At 44.1% G+C, this 24,796-nt stretch overlaps 1 protein-coding gene across 2 annotated transcripts in view; it reads left to right on the top strand.

Annotated features, from left to right (window-relative positions):
• LOC143930375 (membrane-spanning 4-domains subfamily A member 8-like) overlaps positions 1–3,051 on the top strand; it is a 99,885-nt gene extending 96,834 nt beyond the window's left edge. For both annotated transcript variants that reach the window (XM_077454654.1, XM_077454655.1), the window contains exon 7: positions 2,233–3,051. In XM_077454654.1, coding sequence (XP_077310780.1) covers positions 2,233–2,373 — 141 coding nt within the window. In that variant the 3' untranslated portion in view covers positions 2,374–3,051. The remainder of the gene's footprint in view (positions 1–2,232) is intronic.
• The last annotated feature ends 21,745 nt before the right edge of the window (positions 3,052–24,796 follow it).

Here is a 24,796-nt window from a genome sequence, read left to right as displayed (position 1 = left end):
AAAATAATAAGGGGCTCTAAAGGTGGAATAGTGACTATCAGAGGAAGAGGGCTGCTCTGGGGCTAAAGTCTGTTTTATAGCCATCTTAAAATACAGATTTCTTGTAACATATTAAGAGCTGCATACAGATAGCCCAAAATAGTTTATACTGAGTCACTGCAGAGATTTTTGGACATTTCCAAGAGACATTAATGCAAGCAGTTACACTTATCCTTTAATTTCAAAACCTGTGATCAAACACCTAGCCCTCAGTAAATGAGTAAATGTCCAGTAAAGATTTCTAATGATCTTGGGAAGTAGAGAAGTCGTCACGGTCTGTGATTTTATCAGAGTTGCTGGATACTACATTAATTACAGACTGACACAGACAGGAAGTTTTACAAATCTGGTATCGCTGGCACTAATCTAGCTTGTTCTACAAGCATATTTTAGCACTTCACCTTCTGCAGTGCCAGAGCATGTGAGCTGATCTGGGGAGAGTTCTGGATACTGCTGGGCTAGACAGGGATTGGTTCTGCTGTGTGCAGAGTGATGAACATTCTCTGCCAGCTCTGCCCATCCCTACTGCTGCTCAGACCGTGCAAGCCTCAATCCAGCCAGGCACACTTTAACAGCATCCAAACCTGGGAAGGATCGTTCTTCTCCCATTTGGGCACATAGGAGGAGGAGAGGAGGGACACAGGAGGCTGTAGCAGAGTTTCAGGCATGGAGTGGTGTGAAAGCCAGATGATTCTTATGTAAGATGACCAGATTTTTTAAATGAAATCCGGGGGCATATTTTTTATACTAATATTTTTTGTACACGTGACCGGTTTTCCCGTCGGAATAAACTCGGAAAGGTTTTTCCGACGGAGATCTGCTGAAACTGTCTTGCCTACACATGATCACACCAAAGTCCGACCGTCTAGAACGTGGTGACGTACAACAGGTATGACTGGATTAGAAAAAGGAAGTTCAATAGCCAGTAGCCAATAGCTGCTATCTCGTACTTTCTTCAAAGCATGCAAAATTTTTGGTCCATCTGAACAAAATACAGACAAGCAGTTTTCCTGATAGCAATTGGTTCCGTCGGAAATATTTAAAACATGTTCTATTTCTAGGTCCATCAGAATTTGAGAAAAAAAAGTCCCACACACAATCAGAATATCCGATGGGGATAACATCTAGGGCAATCAATGGGTTAAATGTGTGCCTAATAAGTGTTTTCTGACTGTGGGGGAGGTGCTTTTACTAAGGGAATACATGGATCCCTGTACCTGCTTTGCTCTGATACCCATAAATGCAGGATCACGTATATAAGTGATCCTGCGCAGCGCGACTGCCCTGTAGCAGTAAATCTGCTATCAGGCGATCCGAAACTGGTTAAGATCATCAGCATTATGATAACTCACAGGCAGGGGGCACTCTATCATGGCTCTGGCTGGCTCTGTCACAGTGTGTCACATAACATGGCTGCTCGGTGCTGATTTTGTTAACTTCTGACCAATAAGTGCTGCTGCCTGTGAGTTCTGATACCATTCATTATGCCAGAGAGACATAACCGGTATTCATTGATTAACGAGGTACAAATGACCTTAAATAAAGACATTGTGCAACAATGTACAAAGGTATGGGGAAAACAAATATATAAACTCCTAAGGGCCGGTTCACACAGCGAGGCGATGCGAGGCGACACGGCTCGCCTCGCCTCGCTCCCGCAAGTCGCCCCCGTTCTGTACAATGGAACCGTTCTGAGAGGAGCGACTCGAGTCGCTCCGACTCAGAAAAAAGGTTCCTATACTACTTCTGGGCGACTTTGGGGGCGACTTGCATTGACTTCTATACAGAAGTCCTCTGCAAGTCGCCGCTGAGGTCCCCGCAGGTCGCGGCGAGGCAAGTCGGAGACGCCTCGCCGCGCCTCGCTGTGTGAACCGGCCCTTAAGCTGGCACAAAGAAAAACAAAACAAAAGTGATATTGATACTTTATTGACCATTTAGATTTCATTTTTTATTCACTAAAAAAAAATTGGTTATCATGATAAGTACCTTCATAACATTTTGGTTTCTATTTTTTTTCTCAGTTTTTTTTTTTTTTTAAAGTACTGTGATTCATTAGAGATGTATTCTAAATGAGTGCAGCGCTGATTCTGACGACTAGGGGGGAGAATTTTTGTTTTATATTTTGCACCTACTCTGCAATACAAATATTTCTGCTTGTTGTATATTAACAATCTAATATATTTTTCTTCTCAGGTATTTGTGTTACAGAACAGTGCCGCAGTTCTGCAACCAATCGCAGTTCCTGGATCCTATACGACCTGTCCTACCTACCCTCCACAACAACCACCTCCTTACACGGCACAAAATGGGATGGGTGGTATACCAACAGCATAAGAGAATCCCTATCTCCTAAAGAGACATGCCCCTTCACCCTCATAAGCTTTAAATTTTTTTTTTTAGATGTTGGCCATTTGTAAAGTTTTCTTCTGTCTTTCCCACACTGTGTTTCACAAAGTGATGCTATCATGACTATATCAACATACGCTATATTGTCAAAAGTATTGGGACACCTGCTACTTTAATAGCATCCCAGTCTGTAGGGTTCAATATTGAGTTGGCCCTCCCTTTGCAGTTATAACAGCTTCAACTCTTCAGGTAAGGCTGTCCACAAGGTTTGAGTGTGTGTCCATGGGAATGTTTGACCATTCTTCCAGAAGCGCATTTGTGAGGTCAAGCACTGATGTTGGATGAGAAGGCCTGGTTTGCAGTCTCTGCTCTAATTCATCACAGAGGTGTTCTGTCGGGTTGAGGTTAGGCCAGTCAAGATCTTCCACCCCAAACTCACTCATCCATGTGTAGCACTGACCACCGAAGCAGCTGCTGGTTTTATTGGGCTTACCGTTACTTTCTTGACTGCTTCTCCGTTGAGGGTTTCCCGTGGTAGATGGCCCAAAGAAATATAGAAACTGACACTGAATCTTCTTTTTGGGTTATTTATTTGAAGTAGAAACTGAGTCTCTCAGTTTCGGGTAGAGGGTTAGGAGAAAGTTCAGGTACTTTGGACTGCAAAAATGGAAAGTGTCTTATAGAAGAAATCCAGAGAATAATTGTTTCACAGCTGGATTTCACAACCCTCGGACAGACCTCCTCTCACTAGACCTAGCAGCCGGTAGGGTGTTACGTAAAGTAAAGTCTCTGCCACAGACTTGGATGTAGAATATTTGAGAAAAGTCTCTGCCACAGACTTGAATGTAACTAAGGGACATAGACAAATTTAACCACTTGCCGACCGCCGCACGATGATGTACGTCCTATTTTTGAAGAGGGATATCTCGGTAACGGCAGCAGCTGCTGCCACAACCGAGATATCCATCTCTTCAGGCGGCGGACCGGCTGTACGATAACGGTGGTCTCTGCGGCGGATTCGGTAGCGGCGGAGGCGATCGGGTCCTCTTCCTAGCTGGGCATAGAGACAAGTGAGGCTAAGATGGCCCCCACTCGTCTCTATACCATAGGAGGGCGGAAGCGACGTCAAAACGTCACTTCCGCCCATACCTCTTAAAGTTATATTTTTTTTAAATGTCAGATTTTCTTTTTTTTTTTTTTTTTTTTTTTGCATTTTAGCCCAAATATGAGATCTGAGGACTTTTTGACCCCAGATCTCATATTTAAGAGGACCTGTCATGCTTTTTTCTATTACAAGGGATGTTTACATTCCTTGTAATAGGAATAAAAGTGATCCATTTTTTTTTTTTTAAAACAGTGTAAAAATAAATAAAATCAATTAAAATAAATACGATTTTTTTTTTTTTTTTTTAAAACCCCCCCGTCACGATGAGCTTGCGCACAGAAGCGGGCACATACGAAAACAGTGGTCAAACCACACATGTGAGGTATCCCGGCGATCGGTAGAGCGAGAGCAATAATTCTAGCCCTAGACCTCCTCTGTAACGCAAAAAATGCAACCTGTCACTTATGGAGATTTTTGAGGCTAAAAGTTTGACGCCATTCCACGAGCGGGCGCAATTTTGAAGCGTGACATGTTGGGTATCAATTTACTTGGCGTACCATTATCTTTCACAATATAAAAAAAAATTGGGCTAATTTTACTTTTGTCTTATTTTTTTATTCAAAAAAGGGCATTTTTTCAAAAAAAGTGCACTTGTAAGACCGCTGCGCAAGTACGGTGTAAAAAAAAGTATTTCAATGACCGCCATTTTATTCTCTAGGGTGTTAGAAAAAAAACAATATAAAATGTTTGGGGGTTCTAAGTAGTTTTCTAGCAAAAAAAACAGTTTTAAACATGAAAACACCAAGTCTGAAAAAGAGACCTGGTCCTTAAGTGGTTAAAGAGCTATCATACGGTACCAGTATCTCTCAGCCGGTCCGGCGATACCGCATGAGTGTGTATCCATCAAGTGTCCTTCAACTGAGCCCCCAGGCTCCTTCAGAGAAGCCAGCCTTGCGCACGGCCTTCTCCTGAAGTGTCCTCCCCTGGATACTTCTCCAATTGCTGGGCCTCTCCCTTACATGAGACGGCACCAGACCATCTCTGAATCAATAGGCCCCGATATCCATTCAGGCCTGTCCCTTCAGTTGCGTTGCCTCGGGTTAGCCAGCCCCGAGACTTGGAAAAGCATGGATCCGCACCCCAGGCCAGGAGAGCCATGGGGGGCTGGTCAGGAGGACCAGAACCAAACAGACAGAAAATATCTTCTGGATCGGAACCCCGAAGCACGTGATCTCTGTACATTAAATACCACCTCCCAGAATGCACAGCAGGAGAACATAACCACTGGGCTGGTTCCAAAAGAAACGTGGCATCCAATACACCCAGCTAGACTGCGTTCTCACACTTGAGACAGCAACACCTGCGGTCAAGAAGAACCCAGTGCAACCCAGCTGGACTGGTACTGAAACCATAATTTGGTAAAATTAACCCCAAAACCCAAATGTGATTTCAGGAGATTTAACTTTGAAAAACATATAGCACATGCTCGTCAGGAGCCAGCGCTACACATGTCTTTATGGACCTTGCTTTGTGCATTGGTGTGCAGTCATGTTGTAACAGGAAGTGGCCATCCCCAAACTGCTCCCACAAAGTTGGGAGCATGAAATTATCCAAAATGTCTTGGTATGCTGACGCCTTAAGAGTTCACTGGAACTAAGGGGCCATGCCCACCCCCTGAAAAACAACCCCGCACCATAAACCTCCCTCCACCAAATGATTTGGAGGGGTGGGCCAATACTTTTGGCAATATAGTGTGCATGACCGAGTTTGGGGTGGAGGAAGTTGAATGGTCTGCACCAGACCTCAACCCGATAGAACACATTTGGGGTGAATTAGAGCAAGGACTACGAGCTAGGTCTTCTCGTCCAACATCAATGCCTGACTTCACAAACGCTCTTCTGTAAGAATGGTAAAACATTCCCATTGCCAAATTCCTAAACCTTGTGGACAGACTTCCTAGAAGAGTTGAAGCTGTTATAGCTGCCAAGGGTCGGCCAACTCAATATTGAACCCTACAGACTAAGACTGGGGTGCCATTAAAGTTCATGTGCGTGTAAAGACAGGTGTCACAAAACATTTGGCAATATAGTGTATATAGGGGTTTATTTACTTAAACTGGAGAGTGCAAAATCTGAGGAAGCTGTGCATGGTAGCCAATTCATTTCTAACTTTAGCTTGTTCAATTAACCACTTCAATACCAGCCACTTTTTTGTCCCTTCCTGCCCAAGCCAATTTTTAGCTTTCGGTGCTGTCGCAATTTGAATGACAATTGTGTGGTCATACTACACTGTACCCAAAATTTTTTTTTATCATTTTGTTAACTACTTTTGATGGTATTTGATCACTGCTGGCATTTTTATTTTTTGCGCAACAAATAAAAAAAGACCGAAAATTAAAAAAAAAAAGTTTTCTTTGTTTCTGTTATAAAATGTTGTGAATAAATATGTTTTCTCCTTCACTGACGGGCACTGATGAGGCTGCACTAATGGTCACTGATAAGGTGGCACCAATTAGTTGGCACTGATAGGTGGCACTGTTGGGCATTGATAGGTGGCACTGATGGGTACTTATGGGTGGCACTGATGGACAGTGATGGCACTGCTGGGCATCACTGATGAGGAGACATCTGGCAAGCACTGACTGGTAAGATGTGTGGGCACTGATTGGCATTACTTGGGCACTTACTGGCATCCCTGGTGGTGTTCCTGGTGGTCCAGTGTGGGCATCCGGGAGAGGGGGCTGCACTGATAAACAAGCATAGACCAACCGTCGGGAAAGCCGCTGAAAGCCTCTCCTCTACTCGAGTCTGTCAGACGCGAGTGAGGAAAGGCCGATCAACGGCTTTTCCTGTTTACATTGTGATTGGACACGGCTGATCATGTGGTGAAGTGCCTCCATCAGAGGCTCTTTACAGAGAATGGTGTAGCGGTGTGTCAGACTGACACACCACATCACCGATTGCCGCAATGTGTACCCCCACGTGCGCACAGGGGCTGTTATCCTGCTGGACATCATATGACACCCAGTCAGGATAACTGAACCACTGCCCTGCCATCATTCTGCTATAGGCTGGGTGGAAGTGGTTAAGCTTCGACAAAAAACCTGGAAGTTGATTGGTTTCTGTGCAGAGCTGCAACAGATTTTGCACAATGCAATTTTAGCAAATCAACCCCATAGTGTGAATGGAACCATTATTTTGGAATATTGGAGCAAATATTAATTCAGGAGCACGGTGTTTGCAGATTATACTGAAGATTAATTAATCACAGCAATATATGAAGTTTTTTATGATTATTGATTAATTATGCACAATTTGATTATTATATATTGATTGATCTATTTATGAATTGATTCACAGTATTGATTGTTTATTGATTAAATTAAACTAATAAAACCATAAATGAATCATTCACATTATGCTTTGATTGTACAGCTAGCGCCCTTTACACACGCTTTTTCAACCCCATGGTGTCCCAAAGAGGATGACTTCAATACCTTTCAAACTTGCACAGATTTGGAGATCATAGGGAACACTGTATGCAGTACTACGGAAGGGAGAGAAAGGAAATTACTTACAGAACACACAAGAAAATAGTGTGGAAACCTGGATAATTCAAGTATTGAAAACAGAATTTGAGGTGATAATAACCGTTTTCTTATAACAGATGAAGAAAATGTTGAAAAATCTCTGCTGCCAAATGTTCCTGATCACCAACCACATCAGTGTCAGTGCTTCCATCAGCAGTGTCCCTAATTGCCACCAAACCAGTGCAATCCTTTGACTGCCAGCTAACCTTGTCTCTGCCTGCCACCTGGTCTGACCCATCTGCACCTTCCACTGGCCACGTTTCTGTAAAACACCAGTCCAGGCCATTTCCTGCAGACAACTGCACTCCTGGAATCATAGGAATTTTTTTGTTCTTGCTTTCTTCAGCCTCCTCTACTTCCTGGCCACTATGCATGGCATTCCTGGTGGCAGCCACGTACCGGTAGGCTAGGCTTGCTTGCCTTTTAGGAATGTAGACTACTATAGGTGATGGTACACTAAGCTATATTCCTTGACCACTCATGCAGAGGCAACCATTACAGTCCAGACAATTACAATTGGTTGAATTTGTGATACACATGATACAATTTCAGGTACATAATCAATCTAAACAAGACAAACATCTCACATATGTGGTACTCCATACTCAGGAGTAGTAGAAAAATGTGTTTTCAGGTTAAACTCCAAGTATGCCCATGCTATAGTTGAAAAATATCTTATTAACCACTTAAGCCCCGGACCATTTTACAGCTAAAGGACCAAGCCCCTTTTTGCGATTCAGCACTGCGTAGATTTAACTGGTAAATTGCGTGGTCATGCAACGTGGCTCCGAAACAAAATTGATGTCCTTTTTTTCACACAAATAGAGCTTTCTTTTGGTGGTATTTGATCACCCCTGTGGTTTTTATTTTTTGCGCTATAAACAAAAATAGAGCGACAATTTTGAAAAAAAGCATTATTTTTTACTTTTTGTTATATAAATATCCCCCAAAAATATATAAAAAAACATTTTTTTCCCGTTTACAAAATAGGGGATAGTTGTATGGCATTTTTATTAATCTTTTTTTTTTACTAGTAATGGCGGCGATCAGTGATTTTTATTGTGACTGCGACATTATGGCGGACACATCGGACATTTTTGACACATTTTTGGGACCATTGTCATTTATACAGCAATCACTGCTATACAAATGCAGTGATTCCTGTGTAAATGACACTGGCAGTGAAGGGGTTAACCAGTGGATGGCAGTGTAGGGGTTAAGTGTTTCTAGGGGTGTGTTACTAACTATTGGGGGCTGGGCTTTCTTTTAGTGAACACTGATCTCTGCTCCAATCACATGGAGCAGAGATCAGCGTCACTTGTTGCTAGGCAGAACGGGGGGGTGCTGTTTACAATGGCATCTCCCAGTTCAGCCACCCCGTGAGATGATTGCGGGTATGCCCGCAGCGATCGAGTCTGCGGGACCCGCGACCGGACTCATGGAGGTCCCGACCGGCACGCGAGCGTGCCGCCATACAGGTACGCCCATTTGCCTGCCCGTGCCATTCTGCCGACGACATCCGGTCGGGAAGTGGTTAAATTGACAACTTTGTGTAGAAATGTTTGCCTTTAAGTATTTAAAATACTTACTATGCCTCTTAAAAATACCTTGGGGTGTTTACTCTTTAACCTCTCAGCCTAGAGAATACAATGACTGTCATTTCTGTCACACCCTATTTGAGCAGCAGTCTTACAAGCGCTTTTTTTTTTTTTAAATACACTTTTTTGAATAAAAAAATAAGACAACACTAAAGTTAGCCCATTTTTTTATATTATGAAAGATAATGTTACGCCGAGTATATTGATACCCAACATGTTACGCTTCAAAATTGCGCCTGCTCGTGGAATGGTGACAAACTTTTACCTTTAAAAATATCCATAGGCGATGTTTAAAAACCTCTAACGATCATGGCGATACCTCACATGTGTGGTTTGAACACTGTTTTGCATATGTGGGCGCTACTCACGTATGCGTTCGCTTCTGCGCATGAACGTTGGGACGGGGCGCTTTAAAATGTTATTTTTTCTTATTTATTTTACTTTATTTTTTATTTTGACACTATTTTTAAAAAACGAATTTTGGGGTCACTTCTATTCCTATTACAATGAATATAAACATCCCTTGTAATAGAAAAAAAAGAATGACAGGACCTCTTAAATATGAGATCTGGGGTCAAAAAGATCTCAGATCTCATATTTACAATAAAATGCAATAAATGAATAAATGAAAAAAATGTCGCTTGAGAAAAAAAAAAAAGAATTTCCTTTAAGAGCTATGACGCCTGATAAAACTGATCGCATGGTGAATACACCGTGGAGACCACTTTTATCTTAAAGAGAAATGCATTCTCGAAAATACCGGGTATTTAGTGTCAAAGTACCCACATACAGAAACATCGTTTTGCATGAAGTGGTTAAACTATTGTCATTTTGTAGGTTTCTCTAATGTCCAGGTGGTCTAGGGCCTTCACAAATTATACATGTGCGGAACAGAAAAAATTATTTTGTTTCGGATAAATTCATTATGTTACTAATTTTGTTCCATTGATTTGTTTTGGAATTCATTTCATTTAATTTAGTTTAATTTATTAATTTTCAGAACAATTCTAATTCGGACCGGTCAAAAAATGATTTACCGATTAGAACTCTGTGTAAAGAATAGGTGGTTGTTAAGGAGCAGGCTGGGAAGCCAGATGCTGTGTCCTTAACAACCGATGACGCATCAGCTTCCCCGCTGAGAGCTGAAATGTACAGTAAAGGATGCCAGCAATAGAAAATTCAGAAAAAAACCTGCGTGTGGGGCCTCTTCTCCCAAAACCCTGGGTGGTGGTTGTGGGGGTCTGCAGGCACAACACAAGTTTTTGAAAATTCCTTTATTTAAAAAAAATCCCCAATTGTAGATACATCATTATTCACGATGCTCGATGCACCGCCGGACCTGAAAAAAGAAAAGTCAGCGGGTGACCCCACCCCTTGTGACATCAACCCAGCATGCCCCCAGTATGTGACATCACAAGGACAGGCAGTTGGCGGAAGCGTTTGATGAGGCTGGAGGTCTTTTTTATTTTTTGGGTCAGGCGGTGTGGTGGGTGTTGTGATTCACAATGAATCTACACAGGGGAACATTTTTTTTTTAAATAAAGGAATTATCAAAAACTTGTGTCGTGTCTTTATTCACTTTTTTGGTGAATGCGTACAGGTACTATGTCCCCCATACTCATTTACATGGGGGGCAAGATCTGGGGTCCCCTTGTTAAAGGGGACTTCTAGATTCCGATAAGCCCCCTGCCCACAGACTCCCACAATCCCTGCCCAGGGTTGTGGGGAAGAGGCCCATGCCCATCAACATGAGGACAAGGTACTTTGGACAAGCACCCCCCATGTTGAGGTCATGTAGCCTGGTATGGTTCAGGAGTATTAGCACTTGCTCATCTCCCCCCTCCCCTTTCCTGGCCTGCCAGTCAGCATGCTCGGGTAAGGGTCTGGTATGGATTTCATGGGGGACCCCACAACTTCTTTTTTTTTTTACATTTTGGCCTGGGGTCCCCCTTAAAATGCATACCAGACCCAAAGGGCCTGGTATGGATTGGGGCATTTTGTTTAAATTTCAGCTCTCAACAGGGAAGCCCGCTGACAGCTGACAAGTCATCGATTGTTAAGAACACAGAAGCTGGCTTCCCAGCCCGTTCCTTAACAACCAGTTTTTCTTCACACAGAATTTAAATCGGTGAATCATTTTTTGACTGATCCAAACTTCGATTCATTCAGGAAATTTGGAATAAACAAAACAAAATGACATCTGAATCTCTGAATAATCAAAAATTTGTCCGAATTTACATTAGGACTGAAATGAATTACACATGTCTAATTCACAACTGTGAAAGGTAATCAGAAAATTAGACACCTAATGAAAGTGCCCCCTGAAGGTTGAATACAGGTTAATCAGATTTTCTGTAAGGTAAGGAAACCTAGATTGTACAGTAACATCAAAGCTGAATTCCATTAGAAAAAAAGTTAACTTTGCAGTGCAATCCCTTCCTTGCTGTAAGAATTAAATGCTTATTTTGTCTAGAGGATGATTAACAGGGTTAAATGTTTACCTTATTCCTAGTTTACCCAACAGTCAGCCATCTCTTGAGGTCTTTCGATGCTCCTGGGATCTGGGTGAGCCCTAGGCAACCCCATGTAATGTGCAGGACTACAGTGCCTTTTATTTCATCTAGTCCAGAGTAGGTCATTCAAGGAGACCACATTTTGGTTCCCTTGGAATCAGTTATAGTTATTGAATTTATTATGATGTCATTTAGAATCCAAATTCTTTTTTTTTTTTTATTGACTTTTGTCCTCTTTGTTCTTTGTTTCACCCATTGAAAGAAAAAAGATTGGTTTCCTCCAAGGCTCTGCTTTTTTTTAAGGTTAACATCTCATTTGTCTGTGTCAGGAACCATGAAACAGATGGAGACAGAAAATGCAGTAAAAATCACATCTTTTAATAAAATAGTAAAAATGGTAACACTGGTAAACGTAGTCAAAACATAGCCAGGGTTCGGTAGCCAAATTGGGTAGTCAGAATAAGCCAGGAAATCATGAAGCCAGAGATCAAGAACCAGCCAGGCAAGTCTTCAACAGGAACAAAGCAGAGAGTCTCTATATATGTTGACCAAGGCGAAGGCATTGAAGAAATAAACCAGTATATATAAATAGTTAGAAGGGGCTTGCTGTGAGCTTGACGGACGAGCAGGAGATGATCAACAGGTGAGCCACTGTGGATCGATGAGTACTGGCAATTAACCAACAGCTGAGCGCAGAGAAGGAAGGGCTAAGATCCCAGCCTTGACAGTGTGCTATAGAAACATTCTACATCCAGTACATTTATTGACTTTTGGAAGCACCTTTACAAATTTCACTCCAGTCAGTCAGTGTTTCACCTGGATTTTTTTCCTGTTTATGAATAAAGGCAATGTAGTTATATTTTTGGAATTATGTCTCTCATTACACCTTGGAAATGGCATCTGTGCTCAAGAATTTGTTATTACCAAAGGGTTTCTATTTTGCCCTAAGCAATGAGAATAACATAGGGGTTGATTTACTAAAGGCAAATCCACTAACTTTCCACTCCTACAAGTGCACTCGCTTTATATCTGAGGGGAAGATCTGAAATGAAGGGAAGCTGTGCTGATTTTGTCATCCAATTATGTACAAGCAAAAATGCAATTTTTTATTTTCCTTGTATGTCCACCTCAAATCTACAGCGACTGCACTTCCAAGTGCACTTGTAGTGCAAAGTGGATTTGCCTTTAGTAAATAAACCCCATAATTTCAGTTATAGGTACCTGAAGATTTACAAACTTGGTAGCCCCAAGTTGGAAGGACCTGACTTAATAGTTGTAGTAAAATTGATAATTGGTATATAAACAGTACAACTCAAACTCTTAATCAATTCTGCTTCTATTACTCCTAATAAATTATAATAATAATCATTATAATATGAAAATATTGTTCAATATACAATCCCAACTCCTAATTCTACCACCTCTACTCTGAGGGGTCTTTAAAAACTTTCTGCATTTTTTTTATATTTATTATAGTTTTAAAAAAGTGTGGAAACTTTTTATACAACGGTGATAGTTGTGATGATAAAAAATATTAATATCATTCTTATTATGGAGTGTGGAGAATAGGGCGCTCTGGATAGCAAGGAGACATTAACAACAGTACATGACTGGCTCTTGAAATGTGATTAATGCACCACAGCAGCACTTCAGAAGAGGGAAGCTCACTCTATAGGAAAATCAAAGCAGAAATAAGGCGCTTCCAAGTGCAGTAATAAAACACTTTAATGAAAAAGAATGGTTAAAAACACTTACAAGTTGGGAGTGAAAAAAAAGGCATATAAATCAATCCAAAACATCCAGCGGGATGCCTCCTGGGAGTAAGGACAGCTGCAGGTTGAAGTTCCAGGTGACCAGCAGTGGGAAACACTGAGTCTCTGATACAAGATGGAAGGCCGTGCTGTCAGGGCCAGCATGGAATCCAGGCAACCAGAAGGGACATTAGAGGGGGCGATTACATGTTTTGGAGCATGCCCAGTGGCTCCTTCTTCAAACTGTTTGAAATCTGTTGCTCCGAAACATGTACCCACCCACTCTGACGTCACTTCCGGTTGCCTGGATTCCATGGTGGTACTGACAGCATGGTCCTCCATCTTGGATCAAAGAGACAGTGTGAGAGACAGTGTTTCAAACTCCTGGTCAGCTGTTACTTCCATCTGCAGCTGTTTTTACCACCAGGAGGTCATGCTGGACGTTAGGGATTCATTTATATGCCTTTTTTTCACTCCCATCTTGTCAAGTGTTTTATTACTGCACTTAGAAGTGCCTTCTTCTCTGCTTTGTTTATGATTATTATTATTACTATTATTATGTTTCGTTCATTCTCTATAATCAAAATTTCCTTCTTCTTATCTTTTGGATACATAGCTGTCTTTGTTCTTTTTTTACAACCTTTGTTTTCTGCCACACATCATTACTGTGTACAGTAAAACGACTACCGTGTAGGAAGGTTGTAAAATTTTGAGTTGAGTATTTCTTTAAAGCACTGTACCAAGTGACTCATTCATCAAGTGAACATTGCGCAGGTACGATACTATATTACTGTATATGTATAGAAGGACAAGGTGTTCTAAATCAGTTAAGGGATTTGTAATTTTCTTGAAACTACATTTAACTTTTAAGATTTGTATTTAAAGGGTATTCGTATTCGCTACCCTGAAATTCTCAGTTGTGCTCCTGAGCCACCCAAAATGTTTTAAGCCTTAGGTTAATTCTAAGAATTGGATTTTTTTTTATCATGTTTCATAACGGCATGTGATCATGATTTTACACAAATTGGAGCATTGTGTGACTAGTAGGGATGAGCCGAACACCCCCTGGTTCGGTTTGCACCAGAACTTTCGAATGGACCGAAAATTGGTACGAACTTTAGAACCCCATTGAAGTCTATGGGACTCGAACGTTCAAAATAAAAAGTGCTAATTTTAATGGCTAATATGCAAGATGTTGTCCTAAAAAGGGTTTGGGGACCCGGCTCCTGCCCCAGGGGACATAGATCAATGCCAATTTTTCTTTTTTTTAAACATCCATTTTTTCCGAAGTACTGATTTTAATGACGATTAAAGTGAAAAAAAGGGAAATATTCCTTTAAATATCGTGCCTGGGGGATTTCTATAGTATGCCTGTGAAGTGGTACGTGTTTCCCGTCTTTAGAAAAGTCCCTGCACAAAATTACATTTAACTGAAAAAAAGTCATTTAAAACTGCTTGCGGTTTTAATGTAATGTCTGGTTCCGGCAATACGGATGAAAATCATTGAGAAAAAAATGGCATGGGTAGCCCCCCCTGCCCATTACCAGCCCCTTTTGGGTCTTGTACGCATATTAAGGGGAGCCCCATGCCCAAATTAAAAAAAGGAAAGGCGCGGGCCCCCCAGGCCCTATCTACTCAGAACAGCAGTATACATCTGTCTGTAATTTTGAACTGGTACATTTTTAAAGTGTAGCTCCAGTCCAAAAATAAATTTTTCAGCTTTTTGGAAAACATAGGGAAGGGTTATCACCCCTGTATAATTTTTTGGTCCGTCCGTCTTTTTTCATCTCACTTCCTGTTGTCTCCTTCCGTTTGCAAGTAGGAGACATTTGTAAGTTGGATGTTTGAAAGTAGGGGCCTGCCCTATATGCTCTGCAGAAATATGGGCCTAAGGTGTTGGTGTTGCCACAACACTGTAAGCCCTCAAAGTGACTCTTGGAGGGTGCTGGAGCGCCCTGCTGTGAACGATTATATCAAGAATTATAATTACATGTCATTGTTGAACAGTGGTAGAAAAATTGGGCCTTTGGTGGTGGTGGTGCTGGTGCCAAAACACTATAAGTCCTCACAGTTACTCTCGGTGGGCGCAGGAACAGGCCCTGCTGTGAAATATTATATCAAGAATTGTAATTACATGACCCTGTTTGCTGGTGCCACAACACTGCAACCTCTCCCAGATACTCTAGTTGGAGTGCAAGAATGAGCCCTGTTGCAAAGCATTGCATCAAAAATTGCAATTGCAAGCCCCTGTGAACCACTTCCCGACCGCCGCACGACGATGTACGTCGACAGCATGGCACGGGCAGGCATATGGGCGTACATGTACGTCCCTGCCTTCCCGCGGGTCGGGGGCCCGATCGGTATCCGTGCAGGAGCGATCGGTGATGAGGAGGCGGCCATTCATTCATGGCCACCCCCTCGCGATCGCTCCTGACGAATAGGAGTGAAGCATTGCATCACTTCCTCTCCTGTAATGTAAACACAGGAGAGGAAGTGATGTAATCTCTCCTCCGTGTCGGTATTTTTCGTTCCTGCACCGAGGAGAGAGCATCGGTGAGTTGCACAAGCACTACACTACACAGTAGAACATGCCAGGCACACTCACACCCCCCCTTTACCCCCCGATCACCCCCCCAATTACCCCTGCCCCCCCAGTCACAGTGACACCAATGCATTATTTTTTTTTTTTTTTTGCATTGGTGTCATTTGTGACTGTAATAACTGTTAGGGCAGTTAGGGTTAGCCCCCTTTAGTTCTAATGTACCCCCCTAACCCCCCCAATAAAGGTTTAACCCCGTGATCACCCCCCGTCGCCAGTGTCACTAAGGCTGGGTTCACATTGCAGCAGTTTATGAGAACGGATGTGATTCGCACCGCACTGCAGTGCAAATCACATCCGATCTCTGCGATTCGAGTTCAGCCATTCGCCGCACCCGCCGCAAATTCGCACGGGACCCTTTTTTTGGTCCGCAGCAGAATCGGATCGCATGGGTGTTCACACCATGCGATCCGAGTTTGCAGATCGCACTGCGATATGCGAACTGATCTGGGGGTGTCATTAACATTTCACTGACACTCCCAGCAGTTCGCATAGGGCAGTGTGAACTGCCGCCGGGAGGCATGCGATGCAGGAACCCGCCGCGGATTCGTGGCGTTCCCGCATCACTCCAGTGTGAACCCAGCCTAATAAGCGATCATTTTTCTGATCGCTGTATTAGTGTCACAGGTGACGCTAGTTAGGCAGGTAGGTATTTAGGTTCGCCGCAGCTTTTTATAGCGCCAGGGACCCCCATATACTACCGCATAAAGCCCCCTGATTGCCCCCTAGTTAACCCTTTCACCAGTGATCACCATATAACTGTTACAGGTGACGCTGGTTGGTTAGTTATTTTTTTATAGTTTCAGGGCACCCGCCATTTATTACCTAATAAAGGTTTGACCCCCTGATCACACGGCGGGTGTCATTTGTGACTGTAATAACTGTTAGGGCAGTTAGGGTTAGCCCCCTTTAGTTCTAAGGTACCCCCCTAACCCCCCCAATAAAGGTTTAACCCCGTGATCACCCCCCGTCGCCAGTGTCACTAAGGCTGGGTTCACATTGCAGCGGTTTATGAGAACGGATGTGATTCGCACCGCACTGCAGTGCAAATCACATCCGATCTCTGTGCGATTCGAGTTCAGCCATACAGATAGTATGGCTGAATTCGCGTTGCACCCGCCGCACCCGCCGCAAACTCGCACGGGACCCTTTTTTTGGTCCGCAGCAGAATCGGATCACATGGGTGTTCACACCATGCGATCCGAGTTTGCAGATCGCACTGCGATATGCGAACTGATCTGGGGGTGTCATTAACATTTCACTGACACTCCCAGCAGTTCGCATAGGGCAGTGTGAACTGCCGCCGGGAGGCATGCGATGCGGGAACCCGCCGCGGATTCGTGGCGTTCCCGCATCGCTCCAGTGTGAACCCAGCCTAATAAGCGATCGTTTTTCTGATCGCTGTATTAGTGTCACAGGTGACGCTAGTTAGGCAGGTAGGTATTTAGGTTTGCCGCAGCTTTTTATAGCGCCAGGGACCCCCATATACTACCGCATAAAGCCCCCTGATTGCCCCCTAGTTAACCCTTTCACCAGTGATCACCATATAACTGTTACAGGTGACGCTGGTTGGTTAGTTATTTTTTTATAGTTTCAGGGCACCCGCCATTTATTACCTAGTCTCACTAGTGTACCCCTAAATTTAGGGGTGTCTACTTTCCAAAATGGGGTCATTTGGGGGGGGGGGGGTTTGTGCCATCTTGGCATTTTATGGCCTTCAAAACTGTCCCTTAGAAAGCCTGAAGGCGGTGCTTGGTTCTCGGGGCCCCGTATGCGGCTAGGCTCCCAAAAAGTCCCACATATGTGGTATCCCCATACTCAGGAGAAGCAGCAGAATTTATTTTGGGGTGTCATTTCACATATGCCCATGGCATGCGTGAGCAATATATCATTTAGTGACAACTTTGTGTAAAAAAAAAAAAAAAAAAAAAGTTTGTAATTTTCCCGCAACTTGTGGCAAAATATAAAATATTCCATGGACTCAACATGCCTCTCAGCAAATAGCTTGGGGTGTCTACTTTCTAAAATGGGGTCATTTGTGGGGGTTTTGTGCCATCTTGGCATTTTATGGCCTTCAAAACTGTAATAGGTAGTGAGAAGTGAAATCAAAAAATTACGCCCTTAGAAAGCCTGATGGCGGTGCTTGGTTTTCGGGGCCCCGTACGCGGCTAGGCTCCCAAAAAGTCCCACATATGTGGTATCCCCGTACTCAGGAGAAGTAGCAGAATTTATTTTGGGGTGTCATTTCACATATGCCCATAGCATGTGTGAGCAATATATCATTTAATGACAACTTTGTGTAAAAAAAAATAAAAATTTTCAATGGGCTCAACATGCCACTTATCAATTTCCTTAGGGGGTCTACTTTCCAAAATGGGGTCATTTGGGGGGGTTTTGTACTGCCCTGCCATTTTAGCACCTCAAGAAATGAGATAGGCAGTCGTAAACTAAAAGCTGCGTAAATTCCAGAAAACGTACCTTAGTTTGTAGATGTGACAACTTTTGCGCAAACCAATAAATATACAGTTATTGACTTTTTTTTACCAAAGACATGTGGCTGAATACATTTTGGCCTAAATGTATGACTAAAATTGAGTTTATTGGATTTTTCTAATACCAAAAAGTAGAAAATATCATTTTTTTTCAAAATTTGCGGTCTTTTTACGTTTATATCACAAAAAATAAAAATCGCAGAGTCAGTCAAATACCTTTAAAAGAAAGCTCTATTTGTGGGAAGAAAAGGACGCAAATTTCGTTTGGGTACAACATTGCATGACCGCGCAATTACCAGTTAAAGCAGCGCAGTGCCAAAGTGTAAAAAGACCTCTGGTCATTTACCAGCAAAATGGTCCGGTCTGAAAGTGGTTAAACATGGGCTGAATAATTGGGCCTTAGGCGCTGGTGCTGGTGCCACGACACTGCAACCTCTCCCAGATACTCTAGTTGGAGTGCAGGAATGAGCCCTGCTACAAAGCATTGCATCAAAAAGTGTAATTACACGACCCTGTTAAACAGGGGCTGAAAAACTGGGCCACTGGTGGAGTCACCCAGAACCAAAATTGTTCTTCCAAACTATCATCAGGATCATTGAGGAGGAAGAGGATAGTCAGTCAACATAACAGGACTGTCATCAGCATAGTGTCAGAAACCATGAATCAGATCAAGACAGAAGTACAATTAAATCACACTTGTTTATTAATAAAAATAAAAAAGGTAAATAGAGTAAGCGTATCCAAAGCATAGCCAGAGTCCAGTAACTGGATCGAGTAGTCAGCCAGTCCAGAGTTCAATAACCAGATGGGGTAAGCAGCCAGGACAGAAGTGAGGGATCCAAGTGGAGAAACAGCCAGCAGGGATGTCAGCAATCCAGTCTTTAAACAGAACCGCAGGAGATGGTTTCTTGTGATGTGACCAAGGCGAAGGCAGATACGAAGTGAGCTGGACAGCTTTAAGAAGGCAGGTCAGACGAGCTGGATAAGGAACAGCTGGTAACTGTGGAGAGAGATGAGAGCTGGCAATTAGCCGACAGCTGAGCAGCCAGCCCAGAGAAGGAAGGGCTAAGCCAGCCCTGACACATAGGCAGTCTTGAAGGGATGTGACATTTCAAAAAAAAATATTTGGTGACATCAGCTTCAGGTGCTTGGTAGGTGGTGGTGATCCAAGACTGATTCATCTTTATGAAGGTCAGTCGATCAACCGAGTCGGTGGACAGGCGCACCCTGAGATTGATTACAAAGCCTCCAGCAGCACTGAAGGTGCGTTCCCAAAAGAACGCTGGATGCAGAACAGGCCAGTAGCTCAATTGCATACTGTGCAAGCTCTGGCCAGTGATCCATCCTCAAGACCCAGTAAGCCAGAGGATTTTCGATGGGAAAAGTGTCCAAGTCTGACCTTGCCCCTAGGTATTCCTGCACCATGTAAATCAGACGCTGGCGATGGTTGCTGGAACCGATCATACCTTGGGGCTGCGGACTAAAAAATTGTCTGAACGCATCAGTCAGACGGCCACCTTCTCCACCGCTCCTTCTGATTGATGCCTCAGCAACATGTTGTCCAGGACCAGGAGTTTATAACCTCCCAGTCTCTGGGAACACGTTGCACAGACCTTTCTGCAAGGCCCCCCGGAGATGTCTCATCCTCTGCTCCCTCTGCGAAGGCAAGATAAGGTCGGCAACCTTACCCTTGTACCGTGAATCAAGGAGAGTGGCCAGCCAGTAATGGTCCCTCTCCTTGATCCGAAGAATACGAGGATCCTTCCGCAGGCTTTGCAGGATCAGGGAGGCCATGCAGCGTAGGTTAGCTGAGGCATTCGGTCCGGAGTCCTCTGGGTCACTAAGGACAACATGATCCGCAGCTACCTCCTCCCAGCCATGTACAAGTCCACAGGTTTCTTGGGACTGTAAATCATCCCTACAAGACTGCTGCTGCTGATGCTGAGTGCCAGCCTCCACCCCCATGCTGACACAATCATCCTCCTCCTCCTCCTCTTCCTGTGTGATGGGTGGGACAGCAGGATCACTGTCTGGATAAAGGGGGCCTTAAAAGGCAAGGAAGTCCTCCTCTTCCTGCCTCTGTTCTGCCTCAAGTTGCCTGTCCATTATTCCATGCAGCATATGCTCCAACAGGTGGACAAGAGGTACAGTGTCACTGATGCATGCGCTGTCACTGCTCACCATCCTCATGGCCTCCTCAAATGGTGACAGGGCAGTGCATGCATCACTGATCATGCCCCACTGGCGTGGTGAGAAAAAAACAAGCTCTCCTGACCCTGTCCTAATGCCGTAGCCGCACAGGTACTCATTGATGGCCCTCTGCTGCGTGTGCAGCCCCTGAAGCATGGCCAATGTTGAGTTCCACCTGGTGGGCATGTCACATATAAGGCGGTTCTTGGGCAGGTTCAAATCCTTTTGGAGCTCAGCCAGCCGAGCACTGGCATTAAATGATCGGCGGAAATGAACACAGACTTTCCTGGCCTGCCTCAGGACATCCTGTAAGCCTGGGTACCTTCCCAAGAACCACTGCACCACTAGGTTAAGGACGTGAGCCACACAGGGCACATGGGTCAGTTGTCTCTGTCGGAGGGCGGAGAGGAGGTTGGTGCCATTGTTGCAAACCTCCATTCCTGGCTTAAGCTGGCATGGTGTCAACCACCTCTCAGCCTGCCCCTACAGAGCTGACAAAATATCTGCCCCAGTGTGGCTCCTGTCCCCCAAACAAACCCGCGCAAGCACAGCATGGCATCTTTTTGCCTGCGTACTTGGGTAGCCCCTTGAATGCCTATGGAGCACCGCTGGTTCCGAGTATAGAGCACTGGAAGAGGCCATGGAGGAAGAAGAAGAGGAGGGGGTGGAGGAGAGAGGTGTGTCAAAACCAGTAGTAGCATTTTGGAGGCGTGGTGGCGGAACAACCTTGAACACTACTGCACCTTGTCCTGCATCCTTCCCAGCTGCCAGATAGGTAATGTCCCTGTCCATGCCTGCTGGACCATGCATCATCAGTAATATGCATCTTATCGCTGACCGCCCTGTCCAGCAAGACATGGACATTGCCTTCCACATGCCGGTAGAGAGCCTGAATTGCCTTCTGTGTGAAAAAGTAGCGTTTGGGGACCTGCCACTGAGGAACCACACATTACACAAACTCAAGGAAGGGGGCCGAGTCTACAAACTGAAAAGGCAGCAGTTGAAGTGCTAGCAATTTAGCCAAGCTAGCATTCAACCGCTGAGCATGTGGATGACTGGGAGTGAACTTCTTTCGACGGTCCAGCAGCTGGGGCGTGGAAATTTGCCGGCTAAAATCGGACATCGGTGTACTGCTAGCAGAGTGCCTGCAAGTAGTTGGCTGTTACACACCTAATTCTCAACCTCTCAGTGCAGGTTTCAGAGAGGACTGAAAGTCTAGTGGGGTTGGAGATCCCAGCTGATGATGAGCAAGGAGAGGTCCGCTTTGTATTTTGGTGTGGGTATTTAAGGTGCGCTGCCAACAAGCTGCATGGCAGGTCAACATATGTCTGGTCAAGCATGTGGTGCCCAAGCGGCTTGTGTTTTGGCCACGCGAGATACACTTGAGACATATGTTGCAAATAGCAGCGGTGCGATCTGATGCACTCGTCTCAAAAAAGGCCAACACCAAAGAACTTTTGGAATAATGGCAAAAAAAAGCAACGCTCTGCGGTGTGATTCAGTCGGTGTGCTGCCCCTAAGCTGGCCCCCGGAAGGCATCCTGCCTCATTTGAGATGTGCCTCCTCCTCCTCTCTCCTATCAGGCACCCCCGTAGAGTCAGTGACCTCATCATCCCTTTCCTCTTCATCACTGGAGTAAACCTGGCAGTATGTTGCAGCTGGTGGAACATGACTGCCAGATTGCTGTCCTTCTTGAGCATCCCTTCTCTCTGCGCTCATGCTACTGTCTTCCTCTAGCTGAGTATCATCAGAGCCTTCAAACCGCTGGGCATCCTCCTGGAGCATGTACCCAACACTGTGCTCAAAACAGTTTGGGGGATTCCTCAGAAGGACATGGTCTAGGGAAGGAGTGACTGATGACATTGAGACGAGGGAAGAGGATACATTGGCAGCTGCTTTGCTAGTACCCTGAGCCAGGGTGAGAGAGGATAAGGAGGATGAGGAGGGCTTGGTCATCCACTCTACCAAGTTTTCGGCATGATGCAGCTCGACACGTCCAGCTGCCGAAAATAAGGACAAGCGTGTCCCATGGCCATGTGCTGATGACAATGCACTGCGTCCATGACCAGCACTGTTGTCTCTAGACACAGAGCCTGCTTGCCCTCTTTTATTGGCTTGTGACTGTCTGCTTCTCCTTGTTGGCCTTCCAGACATAGTAATGGCCTGCAGGGAGATGGGAAAAAAGGCAATTGGGTAGTGTATATTGTGCTGGAGGCACACAACACCCTGCAGATGCCTGTATTGGAGAACACCAGCAATAAAGGGTAGCTACAGGTGCATACTGTGCTGGAGGCACACAACATCCACTAACTCCTGCAGATGCCTGCATTAGAGAACACCATCAATAAAGGGCAGCTACAGGTGTATACTGTGCTGGAGGCACACAACACCCACTTTATTGATGGTGTTCTCTAATACAGGCATCTGCAGGAATTAAAGTGGGTGTTGTGTGCCTCCAGCACAGTATACACCTGTAGCTACCCTTTTTTACTGGTGTTCTCTAATACAGGCATCTGCAGGAGTTAGCGGGTGTTGTGTGCCTCCAGCACAGTATACACCTGTATCTACCTTTTATTGCTGGTGTTCTTTAATACAGGCATATGCAGGAGTTAAAGGGTAGCTACAGGTATATACTGTACTGGAGGCACACAACACCCACTTTATTGCTGGTGTTCTCTAATACAGGCATCTGCAGGATTTAAAGGGTAGATACAGGTGTATACTGTGCTGGAGGCACACAACACCCACTAACTCCTGCAGATGCTGTATTAGGGAACACCAGCAAAAAAGTGGTAGCTACAGGTGTATACTGTACTGGAGGCACACAACACCCACTAACTCCTGCAGATGCTGTATTAGAGAACACCAGCAAAAAAGTGGTAGCTACAGGTGTATACGGTGCTGGAGGTACACAACACCCACTAACTCCTGCAGATGCCTGTATTAGAGAACACCAGCAATAAAGGGTAGACACAGGTGTATACTGTGCTGTTGTCATGGATCTGCCACCTAAAGGGTTAAAATAGTGCAGACTAATTTCAGTGATTGGTAACAGGCTGCCTTATTTAAACACCTCAGCAGCACTGTGTCTTTGCTGTCTGGTCTGTAGCTCATACCTATTCCAGTGACTGCCTGTTCCTGTGATTCGATCTGTTTCCCATGTTTGACCCGGCTTGTTTGACTACGATTTGATCTCTGCTATCCTGACCTTGGCCTGCCTTGTAACCACGCTCTGCTCTACACTGCTTGATATCCTGTTGCCGAACTTTGCCTGTATCCTGACCGTTCTCTGCCTGTCGTCTATATCCACATCTGATCACCTGTTACCAAACCCGGCTTGTCTGACTACGTATTCAGTGTCTCCCCAGCTTACCAGCCTGCTGCACCAGCTGAACTGACAAGACCAAAGACGAATCAGGCACCCATACACCGCCAGGCTCTTGTGACCACTGTTGAACATCAGTGGCCCTTGAGCCGGGGTTGTACGAGACAGCCTTCCCACTGCACGTCAGGCTCATCCGGCAGGTATGTAACAGCTGTGCTGGAGGCACACAACACCCACTAACTCCTGCAGATGCCTGTATTAGAGAACACCAGCAATAAATGGTAGCTACAGGTGTATACTGTGCTGGAGGCACACAACACCCACTTTAACTCCTGCAGATGCTTGAGAAAAGAGCACACTGTTGTTATATTCTTAATATCTAAATTTTAATTGGCTTTATTATACTTTATTCAGAATATAATTCTCCATATTGTGTGAAAGAACTTTGAGACAATAATTTCTATGTTATGACTTGCGATAATTGGAAAAGTAAATATTTAAAACCTGTCAGGATTTTGAGGAATATTGTATATTTTATATAAGCTTTTCTTAAATGTAAGTGAAAGTTTTGCATAGAGTCACCCTTCCCCCTTACATCCGGTCATGTTAGTCTGTAATGCTGTGTTTTAAGTGTTAACATATGTTACATTGATTATAACAATCACTCAGCCCACACCTTTGGAAAGGAGGGTCTGTCTTTTTGGCACGAAATTAGAAGCCTGGTTAATATAATGGGAAGTGCTGGGAGGGGGTCGGCTGTTGAATCCTGCTCACACAACGAGGCAGATGTGCTTTTGAAAGACCTAACAAGCTAGAAGAAAGACACATGTCTTGCACACAGCCTTCCAGCATACAAAGGGTTATTCCGCCATTTTAAAGATACAAATGATTATCATTGTACTATTTTTGTAAATATTATTTTCTATTTGAAATGTGTACAAATAAATACACATTTTTTGAATTACGCTGACTCAGATCTAATTAAGGAAATTCGTCGCACAAGATTGATCGATCTCAACATATACTTAAGACTTTGAAATATCGTACATTATTTCATTTATTTCATTGGCGAACTGCAGCCAGTCAATCATAAGTCGGAAGTTTTTTTTTCAACTTCCATCCTTTGATCAGAGGGGAAGGAAGTGACGAACAGAGATTAAACTTCGCAAAGATTGAAAAAGAACCTAGAAGGAAAATCGATCAATTGATTGTGAAAGACCGGAGAATTTCAGATATACAGAAGTCTTGA

Source organism: Lithobates pipiens, unplaced genomic scaffold, assembly GCF_037356315.1.
Source record: "Lithobates pipiens isolate NorthernLeopardFrog02 unplaced genomic scaffold, aLitPip1_a1.2 Scaffold_25, whole genome shotgun sequence".
NCBI classification, from domain to species: Eukaryota; Metazoa; Chordata; class Amphibia; order Anura; family Ranidae; genus Lithobates; species Lithobates pipiens.
This window is presented reverse-complemented; position numbering and strand designations above follow the sequence as displayed.